General features: G+C 38.8%; 1 protein-coding gene across 1 annotated transcript; it reads right to left on the bottom strand.

Annotated features, from left to right (window-relative positions):
- Window positions 1–17,329: 17,329 nt before the first annotated feature.
- LOC145006372 (NAC domain-containing protein 78-like) lies at window positions 17,330–20,021 on the bottom strand. The gene is made up of 4 exons (XM_078965459.1): window positions 19,908–20,021; window positions 18,777–18,946; window positions 18,204–18,478; window positions 17,330–18,132 (listed from the first exon to the last, which is right to left on the bottom strand). Exons 2-4 carry the CDS (start codon window positions 18,931–18,933, stop codon window positions 17,620–17,622), a joined length of 945 nt encoding a protein of 314 aa, XP_078821585.1. The 5' UTR covers window positions 18,934–18,946; window positions 19,908–20,021; the 3' UTR covers window positions 17,330–17,619.
- Window positions 20,022–22,875: the final 2,854 nt, after the last annotated feature.

The following is a 22,875-nucleotide window of genomic DNA, read 5'->3' as shown; positions in this document are numbered from 1 at the left end:
GGGCGTTCCTTTTATGCACGCTCTCGGTTTAACGAAATCTAAGACTTTCATTTAGATTGTTAAGGCTAAATATCGCTCTATCTCAAATTCATATTTTACGTCGCTCGGCGTCGTACCGGTTCTGTCTCGAAACTTCGACAGGTCATCACTTCTTCGTTATAACTCGGATTTTGGCATTCCTTATATCTCCGGAATCCTTGTTTCAACCACTACAACTTTATGCAAAGATATCGGGCTTATCTCACGCTTTAATTTTGACGTTTATTTTATTCTTAATTCATTAAATTATAAAAATCAAGAAAATAAACACATAAATCACATAATTCACAAATAATACATTTTTATTATTTCAAATTTAGTTACAAAGGTTAACCTAGACTATTACATTGCTAAAAATGGCAAGCCCAGAAACACAGGCGTTACAATTCTCTCCACCTTAGAATGATTCCGTCCCCGGAATCACACATCAACAAACAAATGCGGATAGCGACTCCTCATGTCACTCTCCGTCTCCCAGGTGAGATTTGGCCCATTCGTGTGTTTCCATCGGACAAGCACTAACTCCACCATCTTACGTCGCAATTTCTTAGTCTTTCGGTCAACGATTGCCTCTGGTTCTTCAATCAACCTTTTGTTCTCATCAATTCTCAACTCCAAAAGTGGAATCATGTCGGGAACTTCCCCCGTGAACTTCCGTAAATAACACACATGAAAAGTGTTATGAATTCCATTTAGTTCTTCTGGTAGTTCGAGCTTGTAAGCTTGGTTCCCAATCCTCTGAAGAACTTTAAACGGTCCAATAAACCTTGGACTCAACTTTCCCCTTTTACCAAATCTTATAAGTCCCTTCCACGGCGAGACTTTAAGCAAAACCGAATCCCCAACTTCAAAAGTCATCGGTCTTCGCTTTTTGTCAGCATAACTCTTTTGACGATCTTGAGCTGCTAACATTCTTTCCCTAATTATTTTCAACTTTTCAGCAGTCTGATGAACCATCTCCGGTCCCATAAACTGCTTTTCCCCAGCCTCAAGCCAACAAGACGGCGTACGACACTTTTGTCCATACAAAGCTTGGTAAGGTGCCATCTTAATGCTTGAGTGAAAACTATTGTTATAGGAAAATTCTACCAACGGTAAATGTTCATCCCAATTACCTAGGAATTCCAAGGTACATGCTCTCAACATATCTTCAAGTGTTTGTATCGTTCGTTCACTCTGACCATCAGTCTGCGGATGGTAAGCTGTACTTAAACACAACTTGGTACCCAATTCTTCTTGTAGACTTTTCCAAAATCGCGAGGTGAAACGACTATCACGATCCAACACAATTGTTAACGGAACACCGTGAAGCCTCACAATTTCCTTTACGTAAGAATTCGCAAGCTTTTCCATAGACCATTTCTCATTGGCTGCTATGAAATGCGCACTCTTAGTGAATCGATCAACGACCACCCAAATCATGTCGTGACCATTCTTTGTTCTGGGCAGTTTAGTGACAAAATCCATGGCAATGTCTTCCCACTTACCCATAGGCACAGGTAAAGGTTCTAAACTCCCGTATGGTTTCTGATGTTGTGTCTTGACTCTCACACAAGTCACACACTCGGCCACATACTTTGCAACATCAAGCTTCATCGTCGGCCACCAGTAGTAGGGTTTCAGGTCCCTATACATTTTAGTGCTACCGGGATGAATCGAATACATGGTCTTGTGAGCTTCTTCCATCAGAAGATCTCTAATTCCTCCTGACTTAGGTACCCAAATACGATCTTGGAATACCTTCAGTCCATGACCGTTTGTACCAAACACCAACGTTTTACCCAAACGTTCCTCCTTTCGGTCATTTTTCTCAGAAGCTTCCTCTTGAGCTTTCTTTATACTTTCCACAATGGTCGAGACAACTTCAATTCTCAACGCTCTTGGCCTTTTCCTTTCAAGATTGACTTTCAGACTGAGAGCATCAGCAACAACATTAGCCTTACCGGGGTGGTAAAGTATCTCGCAGTCGTAGTCCTTGAGTAATTCCAGCCAGCGTCGTTGCCTCATATTCAATTCCTTCTGATTAAAGAGATATTGGAGACTCTTATGATCAGTGAAAAGTCTGCACTTAGTGCCATAGAGGTAATGCCTCCATATCTTCAGAGCGAAAACTACCGCTGCCAACTCCAAATCATGAGTCGGGTAGTTCTTTTCATGCTCTTTCAGTTGTCGAGACGCATATGCTATCACCTTTTCTCTTTGGGTTAAAACACAACCCAATCCAACCCCAGACGCATCGCTATAAACAGCGAAGTCTTCAACTCCATCGGGTAGAGAAAGTATCGGTGCCTCACATAGTTTCTTCTTTAGCTTCTCGAATGCTTCTTTATGCTTCTTACTCTAAGCATAAGCAGCTCCTTTGTGGGTCAAAGCTGTCAATGGAGTAGCAATCGAAGAAAAGCCTTGGATAAACCTTCGGTAATATCCGGCTAATCCTAAAAAGCTTCGGATCTCCGTGGGACTTTTCGGTTGTTCGCACTTCATTACAGCTTCAATCTTTGCTGGATCAACCATTATCCCTTCCTGGTTGACCACGTGACCCAAGAATTGGACTTCACGAATACAAAAATCACATCTGGAGAACTTAGCATACAGCTTCTCCTTCTTCAAAACTTCTAACACTTCTCGCAAGTGTCTGCCATGCTCCTCCTGGCTTTTCGAGTAAATCAGAATGTCGTCTATAAACACTATCACGGATTTATCAAGGAACGGATTACAAACCCTATTCATTAAATCCATGAATGCTGCCGGAGCATTGGTTAGTCCAAACGACATAACCAAGAACTCGTAGTGTCCATATCTGGTTCTGAACGCAGTCTTCTCTATATCCTGCTCTCTTACTTTCAGCTGATGATATCCTGACCTAAGATCGATCTTCGAGAAATAGCTCGAACCTTGCAATTGATCAAATAGGTCATCAATCCTTGGCAACGGATATCTATTCTTTATTGTTGCCTTGTTCAGCTCTCTGTAATCAATGCACATTCTCATACTTCCATCTTTCTTCTTCACGAATAACACCGGAGCTCCCCAGGGCGATGAACTAGGTCTAATGAAACCTTTGTCCAACAACTCTTGAAGTTGCATCATCAGCTCCTTCATCTCCGTTGGTGCTAATCGATAAGGTGCTTTTGCTATTGGCGTGGTTCCTGGTAGCAAGTCTATTCTGAACTCTACTTGTCTATCAGGTGGTAATCCAGGAAGATCTTCGGGAAATACTTCCGGATAATCACACACCATAGGAATACTCTGCATCACCTTCTTCTCCTTCTTAGCATCAATTACGAATGCTAAATATGATGTAAATCCATTGGTCAAACACTTTTTGGCTTTCATTAGGGAAATGATTCCAGAATTCACTCGGCGTTTGTCCCCATACACCATAAACGATTCCTTCCCAGGCGGGTTTACTTTAACAATCTTCTTCTTGCATAAAATTTCGGCATCATTGGCGCTGAGCCAATCCATTCCCAACACGATGTCGAAACCGTTAAGTTCGATAGGCAATAATTCCTCGCAGAACTTATTCCCATTCAAGTCAATTAAGATGTTTTTCATACGATGGCTAACAGGTACAAACTTGCCACTAGCAACTTCGACTAATAAAGCATTATCTAGTCTATTAATAGGCAAAGCTAGTTTTCTACCAAATTCATGCGATATAAAGGAGTAGTTGGCTCCAGAATCAAATAAAATTTGGGCAGGCAAATTGTTAACGAGAAAGGTACCTGAAGCGACATCAGCTTCATCCTTAGCAGCTTCCAGTGTCATCTGGAATGCTCTCGCCTTCGACTTTGGTGGAATGTTGGGCTTAGCCGCCTCCTTCTTCGGACAGTCTTTCAAAATATGCCCCTCTTCATTACAACCAAAACACATCCTTTTGTTGTTCGGACATTCATTGGCAAAATGTCCAACCTTTCCACACTTGTAGCAAGTTACATCCTCGCTACATTTCCCGAAATGCTTTTTCTTACACTTTTCACACCACTTCGCTTCCCCTCCTTTACCCCCACCAAACCTTTTCGAATCAAATTTCGAAAATTTTCTTTTCTTACCGGAACCAGATTTTCCCTCAAACTTCCTCTTCTCACCAACCTCAACCTTGTTGGTGGTTCTCCCCTTTATCATGTTCTCAACAGACTTGGCAGCCTAGATAGTTGCCTCTAAAGTATGTGCCTGACGTACTGGCACCTCATACTCCCATGGGAGTCCCTTCGCATACCGTTCCACCTTCGTCAGCTCGTCTGGAACGATACGCAAGGCAAACCCCATCTTATCGGTGAAGTTATTGGTGTATTCATCAACTGACATACTGCCCTTAGTCAATGTCAGGAACTTGTTCTCCAACTCCAACAGATTTTGAGCCGAGTAGAACTTGCGCTTAAACTGCATCAAGAACTCTGCCCATGACAATTGCAGTGGCTCATTAGGGATCAAATTCTTCCCTAGAGTGTTCCACCAACGAACGGCTCCACCTCGGAATTGACGCACGGCATAGATGGTTTGCAACTTACCTCTGCAGCCACACGTCATGAAGGCTAGCTCCATTTCGGAGATCCAATCCATAACCCCAATCGGATCCTCCTTTCCATTGAAGGTCGATGGTTTGCAAGTCAAAAAGTCCTTGTACTTGCATCCCATTCCATCATTCCTTCCATCGCGGTTATCTTGCCTAACTATCGGTGGGTTGGCTTGACCAACTGATCCACTGAAGTTTCCACCTTCCGAGTGCCCTTCATTTAATTCAGGCTCTTCCACACGAATCGACGGTTCTTCACGATTATGTTGAAGCAACCGTCTAGTTTCCTCCATCTGACGATCCAACATCGTTTGAATCATCAATTGCACACCAGCCATGGTTATTGGGTCAGGTGCTGCTGCTACAACAGGTCTTTGTTCAATCACTGGTGATTGATTCCTGTTTTCATCAGCATTTCCAACTCCACTTCTTGTTCTCACCATTTTTGATCTACACACCGAATAAGGTGAAATTAGATCTTTATTCACGATATATATTCAAATCATCCTTATCACTCCGAAACGTTTACATGCTAGTTCTAATATCGTAGACGTACGCTTAGAATCCTGCACACGTAAAGTTTCTAGATCCGGTGGGCAACAGACCATAGATCCAAACAAATAATATCATATATGGCAACACACAACATTTAGCACATAAAGCATTTTAGGCAATATTCCTAAAATAAACTAGTGCTCGTGTTTAAAACATAATAGACACACATCTCAAAATTCCACTTAGCATTCTAAGTTTAAGTCTAGAAATCCTAAAAATTCCTAGTTCGCTTAAACTAATGCTCTGATACCAACTGTGACATCCCCAAAATCTCGGCCAGAAAAGACCGATTTCATTTATGCTTTTTAAAATAATTTTCAGAGTAAATCCTTTTAATTTTAAAAGAGATGCGGAATTTGTTCCCAAAAACAAAACATGATAAAATAGATATTTATCAAAACATTTCATAAAGAAATATGATTTCATTTCATAATCAAAAGTCGGGATGTCATGTTCCGATACAGATCATAAAGCATAAACGATAGCATTACAAGTCTTTCAACAAATATATACATATACAGACTTGTAAAGAAAACAACTTGATGTTCGCCCATCTTAAGCTCTTGCGCCACTTCCTGTAAAATAAATCAACTGAGTGGGTCAGGCTTGGGAGCCTGGTGAGCATATAGGGTTTTCAACCCACAATAAATAATTTAATTAATTATTATCAACCAACAATAACCCAGTTACCCATTCCCGTTATTCTCACTTTATGTCCCTAAAATAACTAACACAAGGGACCTAGTCTAAGAATATTTCATCGGGGCGACTACACATGCTTCGGGGGTTCCTCAGCAATATAAGTCAAATAAGGCAACCATGGGGGGATGGAATACAGCGAATGAACACCCAAGTTCATTAATACCTACAGGTTATGAGCCTGCTAGCGTTCCACTGGACTGTCTAGAAAAGTCCGTGGTCGTCATCTAAATTCCGCTAGATGACTGGATCAAAACAACATCGAGGCCTCTCATCTGTTTATTACACACCAACTATCTACCCATATTCTACCCAACATATTAGTAGATAAAATATACATTTTTATACGTAGTTTCAAAACCTGTATAGCATGCTCAATCAAAACATTTTTCACATAACAGATGAGGCACACACACATAACACGTATTTCATAGAGAAATAATCAGATCTATAAGATAGAAGAGAGTGGGTATACATTCACATATATAACAACAAAATATATACACATAGCACGTATTTTATATAAAATACTTCATAATATTGTGTTGGAATGAAAGTAACTACACACTCACTTGATCAGAAGATGATCGGGCAGCACTACGGCTTGCAGAAGAGGTGTTTCTCCGTAGATCTGGAAGATCTTCACAAAACCGGGCTCCTCGCAGGCAACGTTTCGGCTCGGGAATAACGCTCTTCGGGATTCTCGGGGCTTCGGATCTTGCTTCGGGGCTCAGGAATAATACCGGGGCTTCGGGGTACAATCGGCACGAAAATCGAGGCCAAAGGGCTAGAGAGAATGAGGGAATTGTAAAAGAAAAGAAGCTGCTTCGGACCTCCTTTTATAGGCTGATCCTCGGGGTTACGCGGGGCGTAATGCTTCGCAGATCGTCAGCGCTTACGTCACCGGGCCCTCTACGTCATCGCTTACGACTTCGGACTACTCGAGTGCCCCTCGCTGTACGCAGGGCGTACAGCAGTACGCGCTGCGTACTTCGGGTAGACCGCCTCTCCTTCTCTTCGGATAATATCGGAGTTAAATTAAAATAAATATAAAATATTTATTAAAACTTCAAAAATTCATATCTCCTTCATACGAACTCCGTTTTCGATGTTCTTTATATCCACGCGAAGGTGAGACCATACTCTACAACTTTCATTTAGACTCCATTGACTTATTTTGTCTTTTATTTTTATTATTTATTTTTAGAAGGCCGGGACAGAAAAACTTCGTTATAAATTCATAACTTCTTCGTCTGACGTCCGTTCTCGCCTAACTTTTCATCATTTCACTACTAACAATGAGATCTTCGATTCTCATTTAGATTGTTTCGGCTAAAAACCGCTCGATCTCAAATCGAGTATTCGGGCTGTATACTGCCACGTCGAAACTTCAGAAAATCATAACTTCTTCATACGAAGTCAGATTTGGGCGTTCCTTTTATGCACGCTCTCGGTTTAACGAAATCTACGACTTTCATTTAGATTGTTAAGGCTAAATATCGCTCTATCTCAAATTCATATTTTACGTCGCTCGGCGTCGTACCGGTTCTGTCTCGAAACTTCGACAGGTCATAACTTCTTCGTTATAACTCGGATTTTGGCATTCCTTATATCTCCGGAATCCTTGTTTCAACCACTACAACTTTATGCAAAGATATCGGGCTTATCTCACGCTTTAATTTTGACGTTTATTTTATTCTTAATTCATTAAATTATAAAAATCAAGAAAATAAACACATAAATCACATAATTCACAAATAATACATTTTTATTATTTCAAATTTAGTTACAAAGGTTAACCTAGACTATTACATTGCTAAAAATGGCAAGCCCAGAAACACAGGCGTTACAATTCTCTCCACCTTAGAATGATTCCGTCCCCGGAATCACACATCAACAAACAAATGCGGATAGCGACTCCTCATGTCACTCTCCGTCTCCCAGGTGAGATTTGGCCCATTCGTGTGTTTCCATCGGACAAGCACTAACTCCACCATCTTACGTCGCAATTTCTTAGTCTTTCGGTCAACGATTGCCTCTGGTTCTTCAATCAACCTTTTGTTCTCATCAATTCTCAACTCCAAAAGTGGAATCATGTCGGGAACTTCCCCCGTGAACTTCCGTAAATAACACACATGAAAAGTGTTATGAATTCCATTTAGTTCTTCTGGTAGTTCGAGCTTGTAAGCTTGGTTCCCAATCCTCTGAAGAACTTTAAATGGTCCAATAAACCTTGGACTCAACTTTCCCCTTTTACCAAATCTTATAAGTCCCTTCCACGGCGAGACTTTAAGCAAAACCGAATCCCCAACTTCAAAAGTCATCGGTCTTCGCTTTTTGTCAGCATAACTCTTTTGACGATCTTGAGCTGCTAACATTCTTTCCCTAATTATTTTCAACTTTTCAGCAGTCTGATGAACCATCTCCGGTCCCATAAACTGCTTTTCCCCAGCCTCAAGCCAACAAGACGGCGTACGACACTTTTGTCCATACAAAGCTTGGTAAGGTGCCATCTTAATGCTTGAGTGAAAACTATTGTTATAGGAAAATTCTACCAACGGTAAATGTTCATCCCAATTACCTAGGAATTCCAAGGTACATGCTCTCAACATATCTTCAAGTGTTTGTATCGTTCGTTCGCTCTGACCATCAGTCTGCGGATGGTAAGCTGTACTTAAACACAACTTGGTACCCAATTCTTCTTGTAGACTTTTCCAAAATCGCGAGGTGAAACGACTATCACGATCCAACACAATTGTTAACGGAACACCGTGAAGCCTCACAATTTCCTTTACGTAAGAATTCGCAAGCTTTTCCATAGACCATTTCTCATTGGCTGCTATGAAATGCGCACTCTTAGTGAATCGATCAACGACCACCCAAATCATGTCGTGACCATTCTTTGTTCTGGGCAGTTTAGTGACAAAATCCATGGCAATGTCTTCCCACTTACCCATAGGCACAGGTAAAGGTTCTAAACTCCCGTATGGTTTCTGATGTTGTGTCTTGACTCTCACACAAGTCACACACTCAGCCACATACTTTGCAACATCAAGCTTCATCGTCGGCCACCAGTAGTAGGGTTTCAGGTCCCTATACATTTTAGTGCTACCGGGATGAATCGAATACATGGTCTTGTGAGCTTCTTCCATCAGAAGATCTCTAATTCCTCCTGACTTAGGTACCGAAATACGATCTTGGAATACCTTCAGTCCATGACCGTTTGTACCAAACACCAACGTTTTACCCAAACGTTCCTCCTTTCGGTCATTTTTCTCAGAAGCTTCCTCTTGAGCTTTCTTTATACTTTCCACAATGGTCGAGACAACTTCAATTCTCAACGCTCTTGGCCTTTTCCTTTCAAGATTGACTTTCAGACTGAGAGCATCAGCAACAACATTAGCCTTACCGGGGTGGTAAAGTATCTCGCAGTCGTAGTCCTTGAGTAATTCCAGCCAGTGTCGTTGCCTCATATTCAATTCCTTCTGATTAAAGAGATATTGGAGACTCTTATGATCAGTGAAAAGTTTGCACTTAGTGCCATAGAGGTAATGCCTCCATATCTTCAGAGCGAAAACTACCGCTGCCAACTCCAAATCATGAGTCGGGTAGTTCTTTTCATGCTCTTTCAGTTGTCGAGACGCATATGCTATCACCTTTTCTCTTTGGGTTAAAACACAACCCAATCCAACCCCAGACGCATCGCTATAAACAGCGAAGTCTTCAACTCCATCGGGTAGAGAAAGTATCGGTGCCTCACATAGTTTCTTCTTTAGCTTCTCGAATGCTTCTTTATGCTTCTTACTCTAAGCATAAGCAGCTCCTTTGTGGGTCAAAGCTGTCAATGGAGTAGCAATCGAAGAAAAGCCTTGGATAAACCTTCGGTAATATCCGGCTAATCCTAAAAAGCTTCGGATCTCCGTGGGACTTTTCGGTTGTTCGCACTTCATTACAGCTTCAATCTTTGCTGGATCAACCATTATCCCTTCCTGGTTGACCACGTGACCCAAGAATTGGACTTCACGAATACAAAAATCACATCTGGAGAACTTAGCATACAGCTTCTCCTTCTTCAAAACTTCTAACACTTCTCGCAAGTGTCTGCCATGCTCCTCCTGGCTTTTCGAGTAAATCAGAATGTCGTCTATAAACACTATCACGGATTTATCAAGGAACGGATTACAAACCCTATTCATTAAATCCATGAATGCTGCCGGAGCATTGGTTAGTCCAAACGACATAACCAAGAACTCGTAGTGTCCATATCTGGTTCTGAACGCAGTCTTCTCTATATCCTGCTCTCTTACTTTCAGCTGATGATATCCTGACCTAAGATCGATCTTCGAGAAATAGCTCGAACCTTGCAATTGATCAAATAGGTCATCAATCCTTGGCAACGGATATCTATTCTTTATTGTTGCCTTGTTCAGCTCTCTGTAATCAATGCACATTCTCATACTTCCATCTTTCTTCTTCACGAATAACACCGGAGCTCCCCAGGGCGATGAACTAGGTCTAATGAAACCTTTGTCCAACAACTCTTGAAGTTGCATCATCAGCTCCTTCATCTCCGTTGGTGCTAATCGATAAGGTGCTTTTGCTATTGGCGTGGTTCCTGGTAGCAAGTCTATTCTGAACTCTACTTGTCTATCAGGTGGTAATCCAGGAAGATCTTCGGGAAATACTTCCGGATAATCACACACCATAGGAATACTCTGCATCACCTTCTTCTCCTTCTTAGCATCAATTACCAATGCTAAATATGATGTAAATCCATTGGTCAAACACTTTTTGGCTTTCATTAGGGAAATGATTCCAGAATTCACTCGGCGTTTGTCCCCATACACCATAAACGATTCCTTCCCAGACGGGTTTACTTTAACAATCTTCTTCTTGCATAAAATTTCGGCATCATTGGCGCTGAGCCAATCCATTCCCAACACGATGTCGAAACCGTTAAGTTCGATAGGCAATAATTCCTCGCAGAACTTATTCCCATTCAAGTCAATTAAGATGTTTTTCATACGATGGCTAACAGGTACAAACTTGCCACTAGCAACTTCGACTAATAAAGCATTATCTAGTCTATTAATAGGCAAAGCTAGTTTTCTACCAAATTCATGCGATATAAAGGAGTAGTTGGCTCCAGAATCAAATAAAATTTGGGCAGGCAAATTGTTAACGAGAAAGGTACCTGAAGCGACATCAGCTTCATCCTTAGCAGCTTCCAGTGTCATCTGGAATGCTCTCGCCTTCGACTTTGGTGGAATGTTGGGCTTAGCCGCCTCCTTCTTCTTCGGACAGTCTTTCAAAATATGCCCCTCTTCATTACAACCAAAACACATCCTTTTGTTGTTCGGACATTCATTGGCAAAATGTCCAACCTTTCCACACTTGTAGCAAGTTACATCCTCGCTACATTTCCCGAAATGCTTTTTCTTACACTTTTCACACCACTTCGCTTCCCCTCCTTTACCCCCACCAAACCTTTTCGAATCAAATTTCGAAAATTTTCTTTTCTTACCGGAACCAGATGTTCCCTCAAACTTCCTCTTCTCACCAACCTCAACCTTGTTGGTGGTTCTCCCCTTTATCATGTTCTCAACAGACTTGGCAGCCTAGATAGTTGCCTCTAAAGTATGTGCCTGACGTACTGGCACCTCATACTCCCATGGGAGTCCCTTCGCATACCGTTCCACCTTCGTCAGCTCGTCTGGAACGATACGCAAGGCAAACCCCATCTTATCGGTGAAGTTATTGGTGTATTCATCAACTGACATACTGCCCTTAGTCAATGTCAGGAACTTGTTCTCCAACTCCAACAGATTTTGAGCCGAGTAGAACTTGCGCTTAAACTGCATCAAGAACTCTGCCCATGACAATTGCAGTGGCTCATTAGGGATCAAATTCTTCCCTAGAGTGTTCCACCAACGAACGGCTCCACCTCGGAATTGACGCACGGCATAGATGGTTTGCAACTTACCTCTGCAGCCACACGTCATGAAGGCTAGCTCCATTTCGGAGATCCAATCCATAACCCCAATCGGATCCTCCTTTCCATTGAAGGTCGATGGTTTGCAAGTCAAAAAGTCCTTGTACTTGCATCCCATTCCATCATTCCTTCCATCGCGGTTATCTTGCCTAACTATCGGTGGGTTGGCTTGACCAACTGATCCACTGAAGTTTCCACCTTCCGAGTGCCCTTCATTTAATTCAGGCTCTTCCACACGAATCGACGGTTCTTCACGATTATGTTGAAGCAACCGTCTAGTTTCCTCCATCTGACGATCCAACATCGTCTGAATCATCAATTGCACACCAGCCATGGTTATTGGGTCAGGTGCTGCTGCTACAACAGGTCTTTGTTCAATCACTGGTGATTGATTCCTGTTTTCATCAGCATTTCCAACTCCACTTCTTGTTCTCACCATTTTTGATCTACACACCGAATAAGGTGAAATTAGATCTTTATTCACGATATATATTCAAATCATCCTTATCACTCCGAAACGTTTACATGCTAGTTCTAATATCGTAGACGTACGCTTAGAATCCTGCACACGTAAAGTTTCTAGATCCGGTCGGCAACAAACCATAGATCCAAACAAATAATATCATATATGGCAACACACAACATTTAGCACATAAAGCATTTTAGGCAATATTCCTAAAATAAACTAGTGCTCGTGTCTAAAACATAATAGACACATATCTCAAAATTCCACTTAGCATTCTAAGTTTAAGTCTAGAAATCCTAAAAATTCCTAGTTCGCTTAAACTAATGCTCTGATACCAACTGTGACATCCCCAAAATCTCGGCCAGAAAAGACCGATTTCATTTATGCTTTTTAAAATAATTTTCAGAGTAAATCCTTTTAATTTTAAAAGAGATGCGGAATTTGTTCCCAAAAACAAAACATGATAAAATAGATATTTATCAAAACATTTCATAAAGAAATATGATTTCATTTCATAATCAAAAGTCGGGATGTCATGTTCCGATACAGATCATAAAGCATAAACGATAGCATTACAAGTCTTTCAACAAATATATACATATACAGACTTGTAAAGAAAACAACTTGATGTTCGCCCATCTTAAGCTCTTGCGCCACTTCCTGTAAAATAAATCAACTGAGTGGGTCAGGCTTGGGAGCCTGGTGAGCATATAGGGTTTTCAACCCACAATAAATAATTTAATTAATTATTATCAACCAACAATAACCCAGTTACCCATTCCCGTTATTCTCACTTTATGTCCCTAAAATAACTAACACAAGGGACCTAGTCTAAGAATATTTCATCGGGGCGACTACACATGCTTCGGGGGTTCCTCAGCAATATAAGTCAAATAAGGCAACCATGGGGGGATGGAATACAGCGAATGAACACCCAAGTTCATTAATACCTACAGGTTATGAGCCTGCTAGCGTTCCACTGGACTGTCTAGAAAAGTCCGTGGTCGTCATCTAAATTCCGCTAGATGACTGGATCAAAACAACATCGAGGCCTCTCATCTGTTTATTACACACCAACTATCTACCCATATTCTACCCAACATATTAGTAGATAAAATATACATTTTTATACGTAGTTTCAAAACCTGTATAGCATGCTCAATCAAAACATTTTTCACATAACAGATGAGGCACACACACATAACACGTATTTCATAGAGAAATAATCAGATCTATAAGATAGAAGAGAGTGGGTATACATTCACATATATAACAACAAAATATATACACATAGCACGTATTTTATATAAAATACTTCATAATATTGTGTTGGAATGAAAGTAACTATACACTCACTTGATCAGAAGATGATCGGGCAGCACTACGGCTTGCAGAAGAGGTGTTTCTCCGTAGATCTGGAAGATCTTCACAAAACCGGGCTCCTCGCGGGCAACGTTTCGGCTCGGGAATAACGCTCTTCGGGATTCTCGGGGCTTCGGATCTTGCTTCGGGGCTCGGGAATAATACCGGGGCTTCGGGGTACAATCGGCACGCAAATCGAGGCCAAAGGGCTAGAGAGAATGAAGGAATTGTAAAAGAAAAGAAGCTGCTTCGGACCTCCTTTTATAGGCTGATCCTCGGGGTTACGCGGGGCGTAATGCTTCGCAGATCGTCAGCGCTTATGTCACCGGGCCCTCTACGTCATCGCTTACGACTTCGGACTACTCGAGGGCCCCTCGTTGTACGCAGGGCGTACAGCAGTACGCGTTGCGTACTTCGGATAGACCGCCTCTCCTTCTCTTCGGATAATATCGGAGTTAAATTAAAATAAATATAAAATATTTATTAAAACTTCAAAAATTCATATCTCCTTCATACGAACTCCGTTTTCGACGTTCTTTATATCCACGCGAAGGTGAGACCATACTCTACAACTTTCATTTAGATTCCATTGGCTAATTTTTCGTCTGACGTCCGTTCTCGCCTAACTTTTCATCGTTTCACTACTAACAATGAGATCTTCGATTCTCATTTAGATTGTTTCGGCTAAAAACCGCTCGATCTCAAATCGAGTATTCGGGTTGTATACTGCCACATCAAAACTTCAGAAAATCATAACTTCCTCATACGAAGTCAGATTTGGGCATTCCTTTTATGAACGCTCTCGGTTTAACGAAATCTACGACTTTCATTTAGATTGTTAAGGCTAAATATCGCTCTATCTCAAATTCACATTTTACGTCGCTCGACATCGTACCGGTTCTGTCTCGAAACTTCGACAGGTCATAACTTCTTCGTTATAACTCGGATTTTGGCATTCCTTATATCTCCGGAATCCTTGTTTCAACCACTACAACTTTATGCAAAGATATCGGGCTTATCTCACGCTTTAATTTTGACGCTTATTTCATTCTTAATTCATTAAATTATAAAAATCAAGAAAATAAACACATAAATCACATAATTCACAAATAATACATTTTTATTATTTCAAATTTAGTTACAAAGGTTAACCTAGACTATTACATTGCTAAAAATGGCAAGCCCAGAAACACTGGCGTTACACATGATCATTATGTATAACATGAGAGAGAGAGAGAGAGACGTTAAGTCCCCATAATTACTGTTTGGGAACTTTTCAAAAAATTCACATAAAAACCATTTGTGAAATTTTTAAAAAAATCTATTATATTTTATATTAATTATGGTAAATCAAATAAAAAACTAAATAAACTAAAACATACAACATTTTATATTAAGTGTGTAAGTGTTAAACAAATGAGGGATGGTTTGTTATTTTTAGAAAATAAGGATAAAATATGTTTTTGGCACTTGCACGAGAGACGATTCATGTTATTTACCCAAAAGTAAAACATATCTAACGTAGTACTTATATAAATAAAAGACAAAATTGCAAAAATGATCTCTGTGGTATGCATTTTTTTGGGGTTTTAGTCCAAACCACGACTTTTTTGGATTGGTGGTCCTTTTGAGCTAGTTTCATTGTGGAATTGATCCCTCGGTAAACTAAAATGAGTTTAATGCCCTTGGGTATTTATTTTCTATTTTTAAATTCAATATTTAAAACTTTAATAGTTATTTATTCATTATAATAATTAAAAAAAATGAGAGGTTCCATCTCTCTCTCTCCCTCCCTCCCTCCCTCCTTCTCTCTCTCTCTCTCTCTCTCTCTCTCTCTCTCTCTCTCTCTCTCTCTCTCTCTCTCTCTCTCTCTCTCTCTCTCTCTCTCTCTCTCTCTCTCTCTCTCTCAGAACACACATGGTAATACACTCTTGCACACATACTCTCAATCTCTCCAGCCTCAAGAACAAGTGCTAAAGAACATATAGTGCTCAAGAACATATAGTGCTCAAAACAAACACACGCTCATAAATCTAAATATTTTTCTGAAACTCAAAAGAAAACTCATAAATCAAATCTATAATCGATTTATGTATGTATGCATGTGTAAGTTTCGTTCTGGAAATTATTTATGTATGTTCATCCCCAAAAATCAATTTGTATGTGTATGTTTTTGTTTTTTTAATCGATATGTGTGTGTATGAATCTGAAATCCACCATCGCCTCTTTCCTCCTCTCTGTCTACTCTGATTACTTAACTCTTGCCCACCGCCTGAGGTGGATTACGTTCTTGGAGATAACCCTAGAAAGGCGGTTGCATTAGGGTTTTTGCAAAGGATTTGTCAGAGAAGGAGAGAGTGGAAGTCTTTGTGGGCGAACCTCCATAAATAGAAAAGGTTTCTTTGGCTTCACCTTCGCCGCCTTCGTCGAGTCACATATGGAGTATATGTGTCTGCTCAGAGATCTGAAAAAGAAACGAGACGCTGCAAACCTTAGCAACACGAAAACATTGTCACTCCGATCTTTAACTCGTTGTTTGGGAGGGACGCAGATCTGAGAAAGGGGGCGAACGGTGAAGGATAAGAAAGAGGGACGAACTGAGTCAGATTTGTTGTCGTGTTTGTCGATATAGGGTTTGCAGAGGCGAAGTCGTCGAAGAAGAAGAGGAGATAGAGGGCGACGGTAGCAGTGACAGATTGTGGTGGGGCGATTTCCAGTGGGCACAATTGGCACGATCGATGCACATATCTAGAAGGTGGGTTTCACAGCAGAGAGAGAGAGAGAGAGAGAGAGAGAGGGGGGGGGAGAGAGAGAGAGGTGGGTCCTCTGTTATTTTTTCAATTGTTAAAATGAATAAAAAGATATTAAATTTAAAAAAAATGAAAGAAAAATAAAAAATAAATACCCCAAGGGTATTATAGTCATTTTAATTTATGAAGGGACCATTTTCACATACAAACCACTCCAAAATGATCATAAATCCAAAACACTCGGGATTTGGACTAAAACCCTAAAAATTTGCATACCATAGGGACTATTTTTGCAATTTTGTCTAAATGAAAAGATAGAACTTGGTAATTTTAAATAGACAAAATTGCAAAAATGGACCCTGTGGTATGCATTTTTTTGGGGTTTTAGTCCAAATCCCGACTTTTTTGCGTTGGTTGTTCTTTTGACCTTCTTTGCTTGCAGTTTTGGTTTCTGTTCAAACGAAAAAGACTATTATATAGCCTTAATGAATTTATTTTTCATTTTTCTTTCACTTTTTAATATTATTATTATTATTAAATATAAGAGAGAGAGAGAGAGAGAGGGCCACTTTTACATTTAATAATAATAATAATATTAAAAAATGAAAGAAAAATGAAAAATAAATTCATTAATTATATAATAGTCTTTTTAGTTTGGACAGAGACCAAAACTACAAGCAAAGTAGCTCAAAAGGACCTCCAATCCAACAAAGTCGGGATTTAAACTAAAACTCCAAAAAAATGCATTCCATAGGGACCAATTTTGTAATTTTGTCTTTTAAATAAAGTGTGTAAGTATTATTAGGTGAACATGGACCGGAGTCATTGGACCCCAAAAATCCAGTTTAGAAAAGCCCACATGTGGCATGAAAAAGAAAACCAATTAAGTAAATGAGTATGGACAAAACAACAAGTGCACAAGTAAATATCAAGATGAGTGGAATAAATTTATGGAAAATAAAAATTTCTTTTGCTTTATCATTCTATTTAATCCTCCTATATTCCTAATGCACCTCTCTTTTTTTTCATTTCATCCTTCGTTTATGACACAACATCATAATTTACTATACTAAAACTAAATAACACACAATAATAGTACAACATAAATGTTCCACTACCATACCCTAAACATCGTATTTTTGTATAAATATATACTATAACACAAATTTGCTAAACATATAATTGTATAAATCTATGAGCAATACAAAACCGCATGTGGACATGTATCCACGTTGACTCACTCCTCCAGTGACTTCCAAAAATCATCATCAAATCCTTCAACACTAAACATCTCAAACATATCTTGACCCAAATCATGTGGGTTGCTCGCATCCAGCAACTCATTTAACATATCAACACCATCATCAATCATCACTTTCTTCCCCTTTCGATCTTCCACCTCTTTTACCTCCTCCTGCGTGTTGTTATTTTGAAGAAGCGAAGCAAGGTCACCATGGGTAAGCATGACATCATCATTAACACGATCATCTGTCACTCTCTCATCTTCCCAATATGTGATAGCAGAGGGACCCAAACCGCTTGAATTATCCGGATCACACGTTTTTGTAGATGGACATGTTAATGTTAAACAACTTGTATTATTAGGATTCACCAACACACCAACCATCATCAAAGATGTATCATCATCATCATCATCATCATCATCATCATCAAATGGTGCACCATATTGGGCCCCGTTCTTCGGCCCAAGACCAGTTTTCTCAAAAACTCTACAGATTACATATGCCTCCTGAAATACACATCATCCCAGCCTTGTTACAAAGGTTAGAAAAGTAATTTAACAATTAGACCACAGAGTACCTGAGCAACCCCTTGATTAGCTAAATCCTCGTCTGTCATCCGATACTCATGCATTGCCCAATTTGTTATGGTCCGCTTTCCTGGAGGACCCACGTAGAAAATCAGTGTTTTTCTCATTCCTACAGTTCTTCCTTTGTATCTGACTTCTTTATCTTTTCCAGTGCCTTTCCATAATCCAGTTTTAGTTACACGATTCATTCTGGGCCCACTTAAATATTTTTTAGAATTTGAAGAGAAGAAGTACCACTCTAGGTCGCCACTCAAGATGGATTTGGCTGGTAAGATTAAGATATCATAAATGTTTCCAATGTTAGATGCAAGAAATAGCAATGTACTTTCATAGTTTGGGTTATTGTAGCATCTTATTTTCCTTTCTTCCTCCACCGACCTAATCTAGGGAAATGACATAAAAGCCCCTAGAAGGTTATTTATTACAAAGCATTAAGACAATAACAAGTCAACTCGTTAAACCCTTCTAGTCAACTCTCTCTTTTAGGATAGGTAAAGTGTAACAAGTACTTGGAAACTCTACTCAATTATAACAATGACATATGTTCATGAATATATTAATACCTGGAAGATCCCATGGGCTGAAATCGTTTATATTAATCTCTGCAATAAATTCTGGATCAAGCTTTTTCCCTAATAACTTGTTCTTGAGGTAATACATCACCAGATGAACATCAGTAGGTTTAAAACTGAATCCTGGATACTTCAATGATTTCCCCATGAAGATGAAAAATCTAGTTTCCAACAAATGTAAATTTCTAAGAAATAAAACGATATCTCTTGTGAAAACTAACAGAAATTCCAGAGGCTTCCAAGACTATTTTCGGTTATGAAGAGTTTCAAGTTCAATCAAACAGAAAAATACACAATTATGAACGAATTATAGATGAAAAGACTCAACACAGAGATGGATTGAAATTATATTTGCATTAACAAAGATAAAGATTGCCTAGTTTTGTAAACAAAGGAAATAGTAAATCAAATATACTACAGAACTTAAAACAAAACAGTTTACAAAACATGGAAAAAAATTCTAAGTGTTTAATCTATCAACAGCATGGATCAGTGCCACTGGTGGTTGCCTGGGGACATAACAGCATCCATATTCCATGCCTTAGAATATTATGCAGACTTTTCAGCAAACTTGCAAAATCACTTTTCATCATCTAACAGATTCAGGAACCAGTGTTTAATATTGCGTCTCAAACTGATATTAGTTTCAAATTCGAAAAGTACTAGACTTAATATTGATATACAGACAAAAACCGATGAGGAATATTCAATTGCGAGATTGTTTAATGGAGTTATTAAATTATGATTGCTTACTCGATCTACGAAATTAAATGCATTTAAATTTAAAGTCATAATTGCAATCTAAAGTTACAGCTTCTAATTTAGTAAATAGTTATATCATTCATGACATTTGCGTTCACACGCGGGTCCCTGTATAGGGTGTTCGCGATTAGTAAAATTTGGTATCAAAGCGATAGGTAAACCCTGGCTATATCACTGTATCAGGTGTTCGACATTAGAGGATTAATAGAAGCTAAGATGAAGCATAGATACAGCAAAAATGAATACCGGATCATGGTAAACAACACTGAGTAGAGACACTGTCGATCGAACAGTTAGATTGAAGAAAACAACAATAAAACAAGATTAGAACAGCAAAAGAAACAAAATTCGGTGGTTTACCTGAGAAAAAAAGAGAGGCGACAGTGACGGAAATCGGGGAATGCGGTGGCTGGTGGTCCGATTGGTGGTTATGGAGGAATGAAAGATGCCGAGTGACACGGATTTAGAATTTATATGATGCCCAAGAGAAAGTTACAAAATTTGTCCCTCAATATTATAATAAACAGCACAATTAGTCCTTGTTTAAAAAGGAAAGTATTTGAAAATGGAGGTTTAAAGTTGAAAGTCAGTGCGTTAAGCCGTTAAGCCGTTAACCCTGTCATATCACATATGACTTGCTTACGAGGGGATGTCGGTCGACGTAATCCGTTTCCTATTCAATTTTATATATCTTTTTCATCAAAAACCCTTTATATCCATCTTAATTTTTTCTTCAACTTTTCTGTTTTTAAACCAAATTAATACATCATATCAACACTTTAAAACCAAAATGTGACCAAAAACTCTGTGGTTGTTATAAAATGAAAATTAAACCCTAACCATTCGTAAAATTCGAACATTAATTTCAAATCAAAATATGTTGGACGTGAGAATGCCTGATAAGATTTCTGCATTGCTTTAAATAGTGGAAACAATATAGGGAAATAGACTTAATAAGGTAATTAATTTTTCGGTTTGTTCAAATCTAGGTAACTATCTTTTTTTTGTACACATTTAGGTAACAAACTTTTTGGAAGTGTTTACATATGACCATTATGACCGGCTGTAGCAAGTTACATCCTGTCATAACCGGTCATAATGGTCATATGTGATCACTTCCAAAAGTTTGTTACCTAGATGTGTAAAAAAAAAATTGTTACCCAAATGTAAACACATCAAAAACATAAGAGTAAATTACACGAATGGTCCCTGTGGTTTGGGTAATTTATTTGTTTGGTCCCTAGCTTATTTTCTAACTCGAATGATCTCAACTGTTTATTTTTGTTGTGTGTTTGGTCACTGTCTTACCCAAAAGACTATTGTACCCATTTTAATTTATCTTTTTTAAAATTTCCTTATTTATGTATTTATTTTTTTATATATTTAAAAATTTTAATAGACCCTGCATATTTGTATCTCCTCACCCTAAATCTAAAATCACATTTGAGAAATTTAAGTTTGGTCCCACTAGTCACCATCTCATCTCTCATCATCCTCAACTTCTCTTTCAAAAAAAAACTTCTATTTCCTTTCCATCTTTAGTGATATTGACGTCTTCACCATCCCTTATTTTTTCGGTCCTTTAACTCCGACGAACCAACCCCACAACTCATTGTCTCTTCATTGAATTTTCCACCACCACAACCCAATATAAGGGTTATGGTGTTGGTTCACCGAAGTTGAAGGATCGAAAAGAGAAGAGATGGTAAATACGTTAATGTCATTAAAGATGGAAAGGAAAGAGAGTTTGAGGAGAATGAGAGATGGGATGGTGGCTGGTGGGACCAAGTTTAAATTTCTCGAATGTGGTTTCAAGTTTAGGGTGAGGAGATACAGATATGTGGGGTTTATTAATTTTTTAAAATATATAAAAAATAAACACATAAATAAGAGGATTAATTAAAAATAAATTTAAAAAGAGCACAATAGTCTTTTAAGGTAAGACAAAGACCAAATGCAAAACAAAAACAAACAGTAGAGATCATCCAAGTTATAAACTAAGTTAGGGACCAAATGCACAAATTACCCAAACTACAGGGACCATTCGTGTAATTTACTCTTACATTTTCGGGGTGTTCACATCTGGGTAACAATCTTTTTTTTGTACACATCTAGGTAACGAATTTTTGGATGTGTTCACATATGACCATTATGATTGGTTATGACCAGATGTAACCTGCTACAGCCGGTCATAATGGTCATATGTGAACACTTTCAAAAAGTTTGTTACCTAGATGTGTACAAAAAAAGATAATTACCTAGATGTGAACAAACCGAAAAGTTAATTACCTTATTAAGTCCATTTCCCAACAATATAATGTTAATTTACATAAAGGACCCTCGATAATATAAAGAATATAAAATACTAAATTATATACTAATATAAATTAACACTCCCTCTCGGTTGAAGTAGTGGGATATGAAAGTTTAAACTGTTCTGAAAATCTAAAATAACTATGTAGTAAGTCATTTAGTAAATATGTCAGCAAATTAGTGGGCACATGGAACATGTAACATGCGAACCTGTCCAATGGCAACGTGTTTCCTAACAAAGTATAAATCTATATCCACATGTTTGGTTCTTTGGTGCTGAACCAAGTTAGAAGCTAAGTACACACCACTCACATTCTCACAAAACACAATTGTAAAACGAGTTAAAGGGAAAAACCCCTCATGTTAGGGATGCTATTCGGTTCGGAACCGAATAAAGCGAAAACCGAATAAGACTATTTTGAGGAATTGAAAACCGGACCGTTTAAATCAATACGGGTACGATAATAATCGGTCCGAATTGTTTATTAACCGAATAACATTTATAATATGATTCGACTAAACGACACAAATGGTCTCTGTGGTTAGCTGAAAATTATCACTTTGGTCCAAAATGGTTTGAACTAGCACCAAAGGTCCAAACTTTTCATTTTGTTTGCAAGTTTGGTCCAAAATTTTCAAAACATTTTATAATGACGGATTTGCCCTTTATTATTTTATTTTACATTTTTCTTTTATTATAAAAGTTAAAAAACAAAAATAAAACTATCTCTCTCTCTCTCATTCACACTCTCTCTCTCTCTCTCTCTTCAAAAAACTCATCCTTATGAATTTTCAAAAAAAGAAAATACAATCAGTCTTCTGGCGAATTTGAAGTAGGGAAAAGATGGAAGCCACCGTCACAATTTCATCAAAGCACCACCACCTCCACTTTCGCTTCATCTGATCCTTCCAAGAAACACAAAACCCTCGATATGAACTCTGACGATTCTTTCCAGATCTAAACTCTGAGGAACAAATAAACCTTATGCTTGCAGATCTTCTTCACATATCTTGT

Source organism: Lactuca saligna, chromosome 7 (genome assembly GCF_052625555.1).
Source record: "Lactuca saligna cultivar CGN05327 chromosome 7, ASM5262555v1, whole genome shotgun sequence".
Classification (NCBI taxonomy): domain Eukaryota; kingdom Viridiplantae; phylum Streptophyta; class Magnoliopsida; order Asterales; family Asteraceae; genus Lactuca; species Lactuca saligna.
Note: the sequence above shows the minus strand (reverse complement) of the source record. Positions and strands in the feature narration are given on the sequence as shown.

Coding starts and splice junctions, on each gene's coding strand:
- LOC145006372 (XM_078965459.1), bottom strand. CDS start 18,933: ATGGGGAAATCATTGAAGTATCCAGGATTCAGTTTTAAACCTACTGAT. Junction 18,479..18,776: donor CAGCCCATGGGATCTTCCAG/GTATTAATATAT, acceptor TAATCTTACCAG/CCAAATCCATCTTGAGTGGC. Junction 18,133..18,203: donor CTAATCAAGGGGTTGCTCAG/GTACTCTGTGGT, acceptor TGTGTATTTCAG/GAGGCATATGTAATCTGTAG.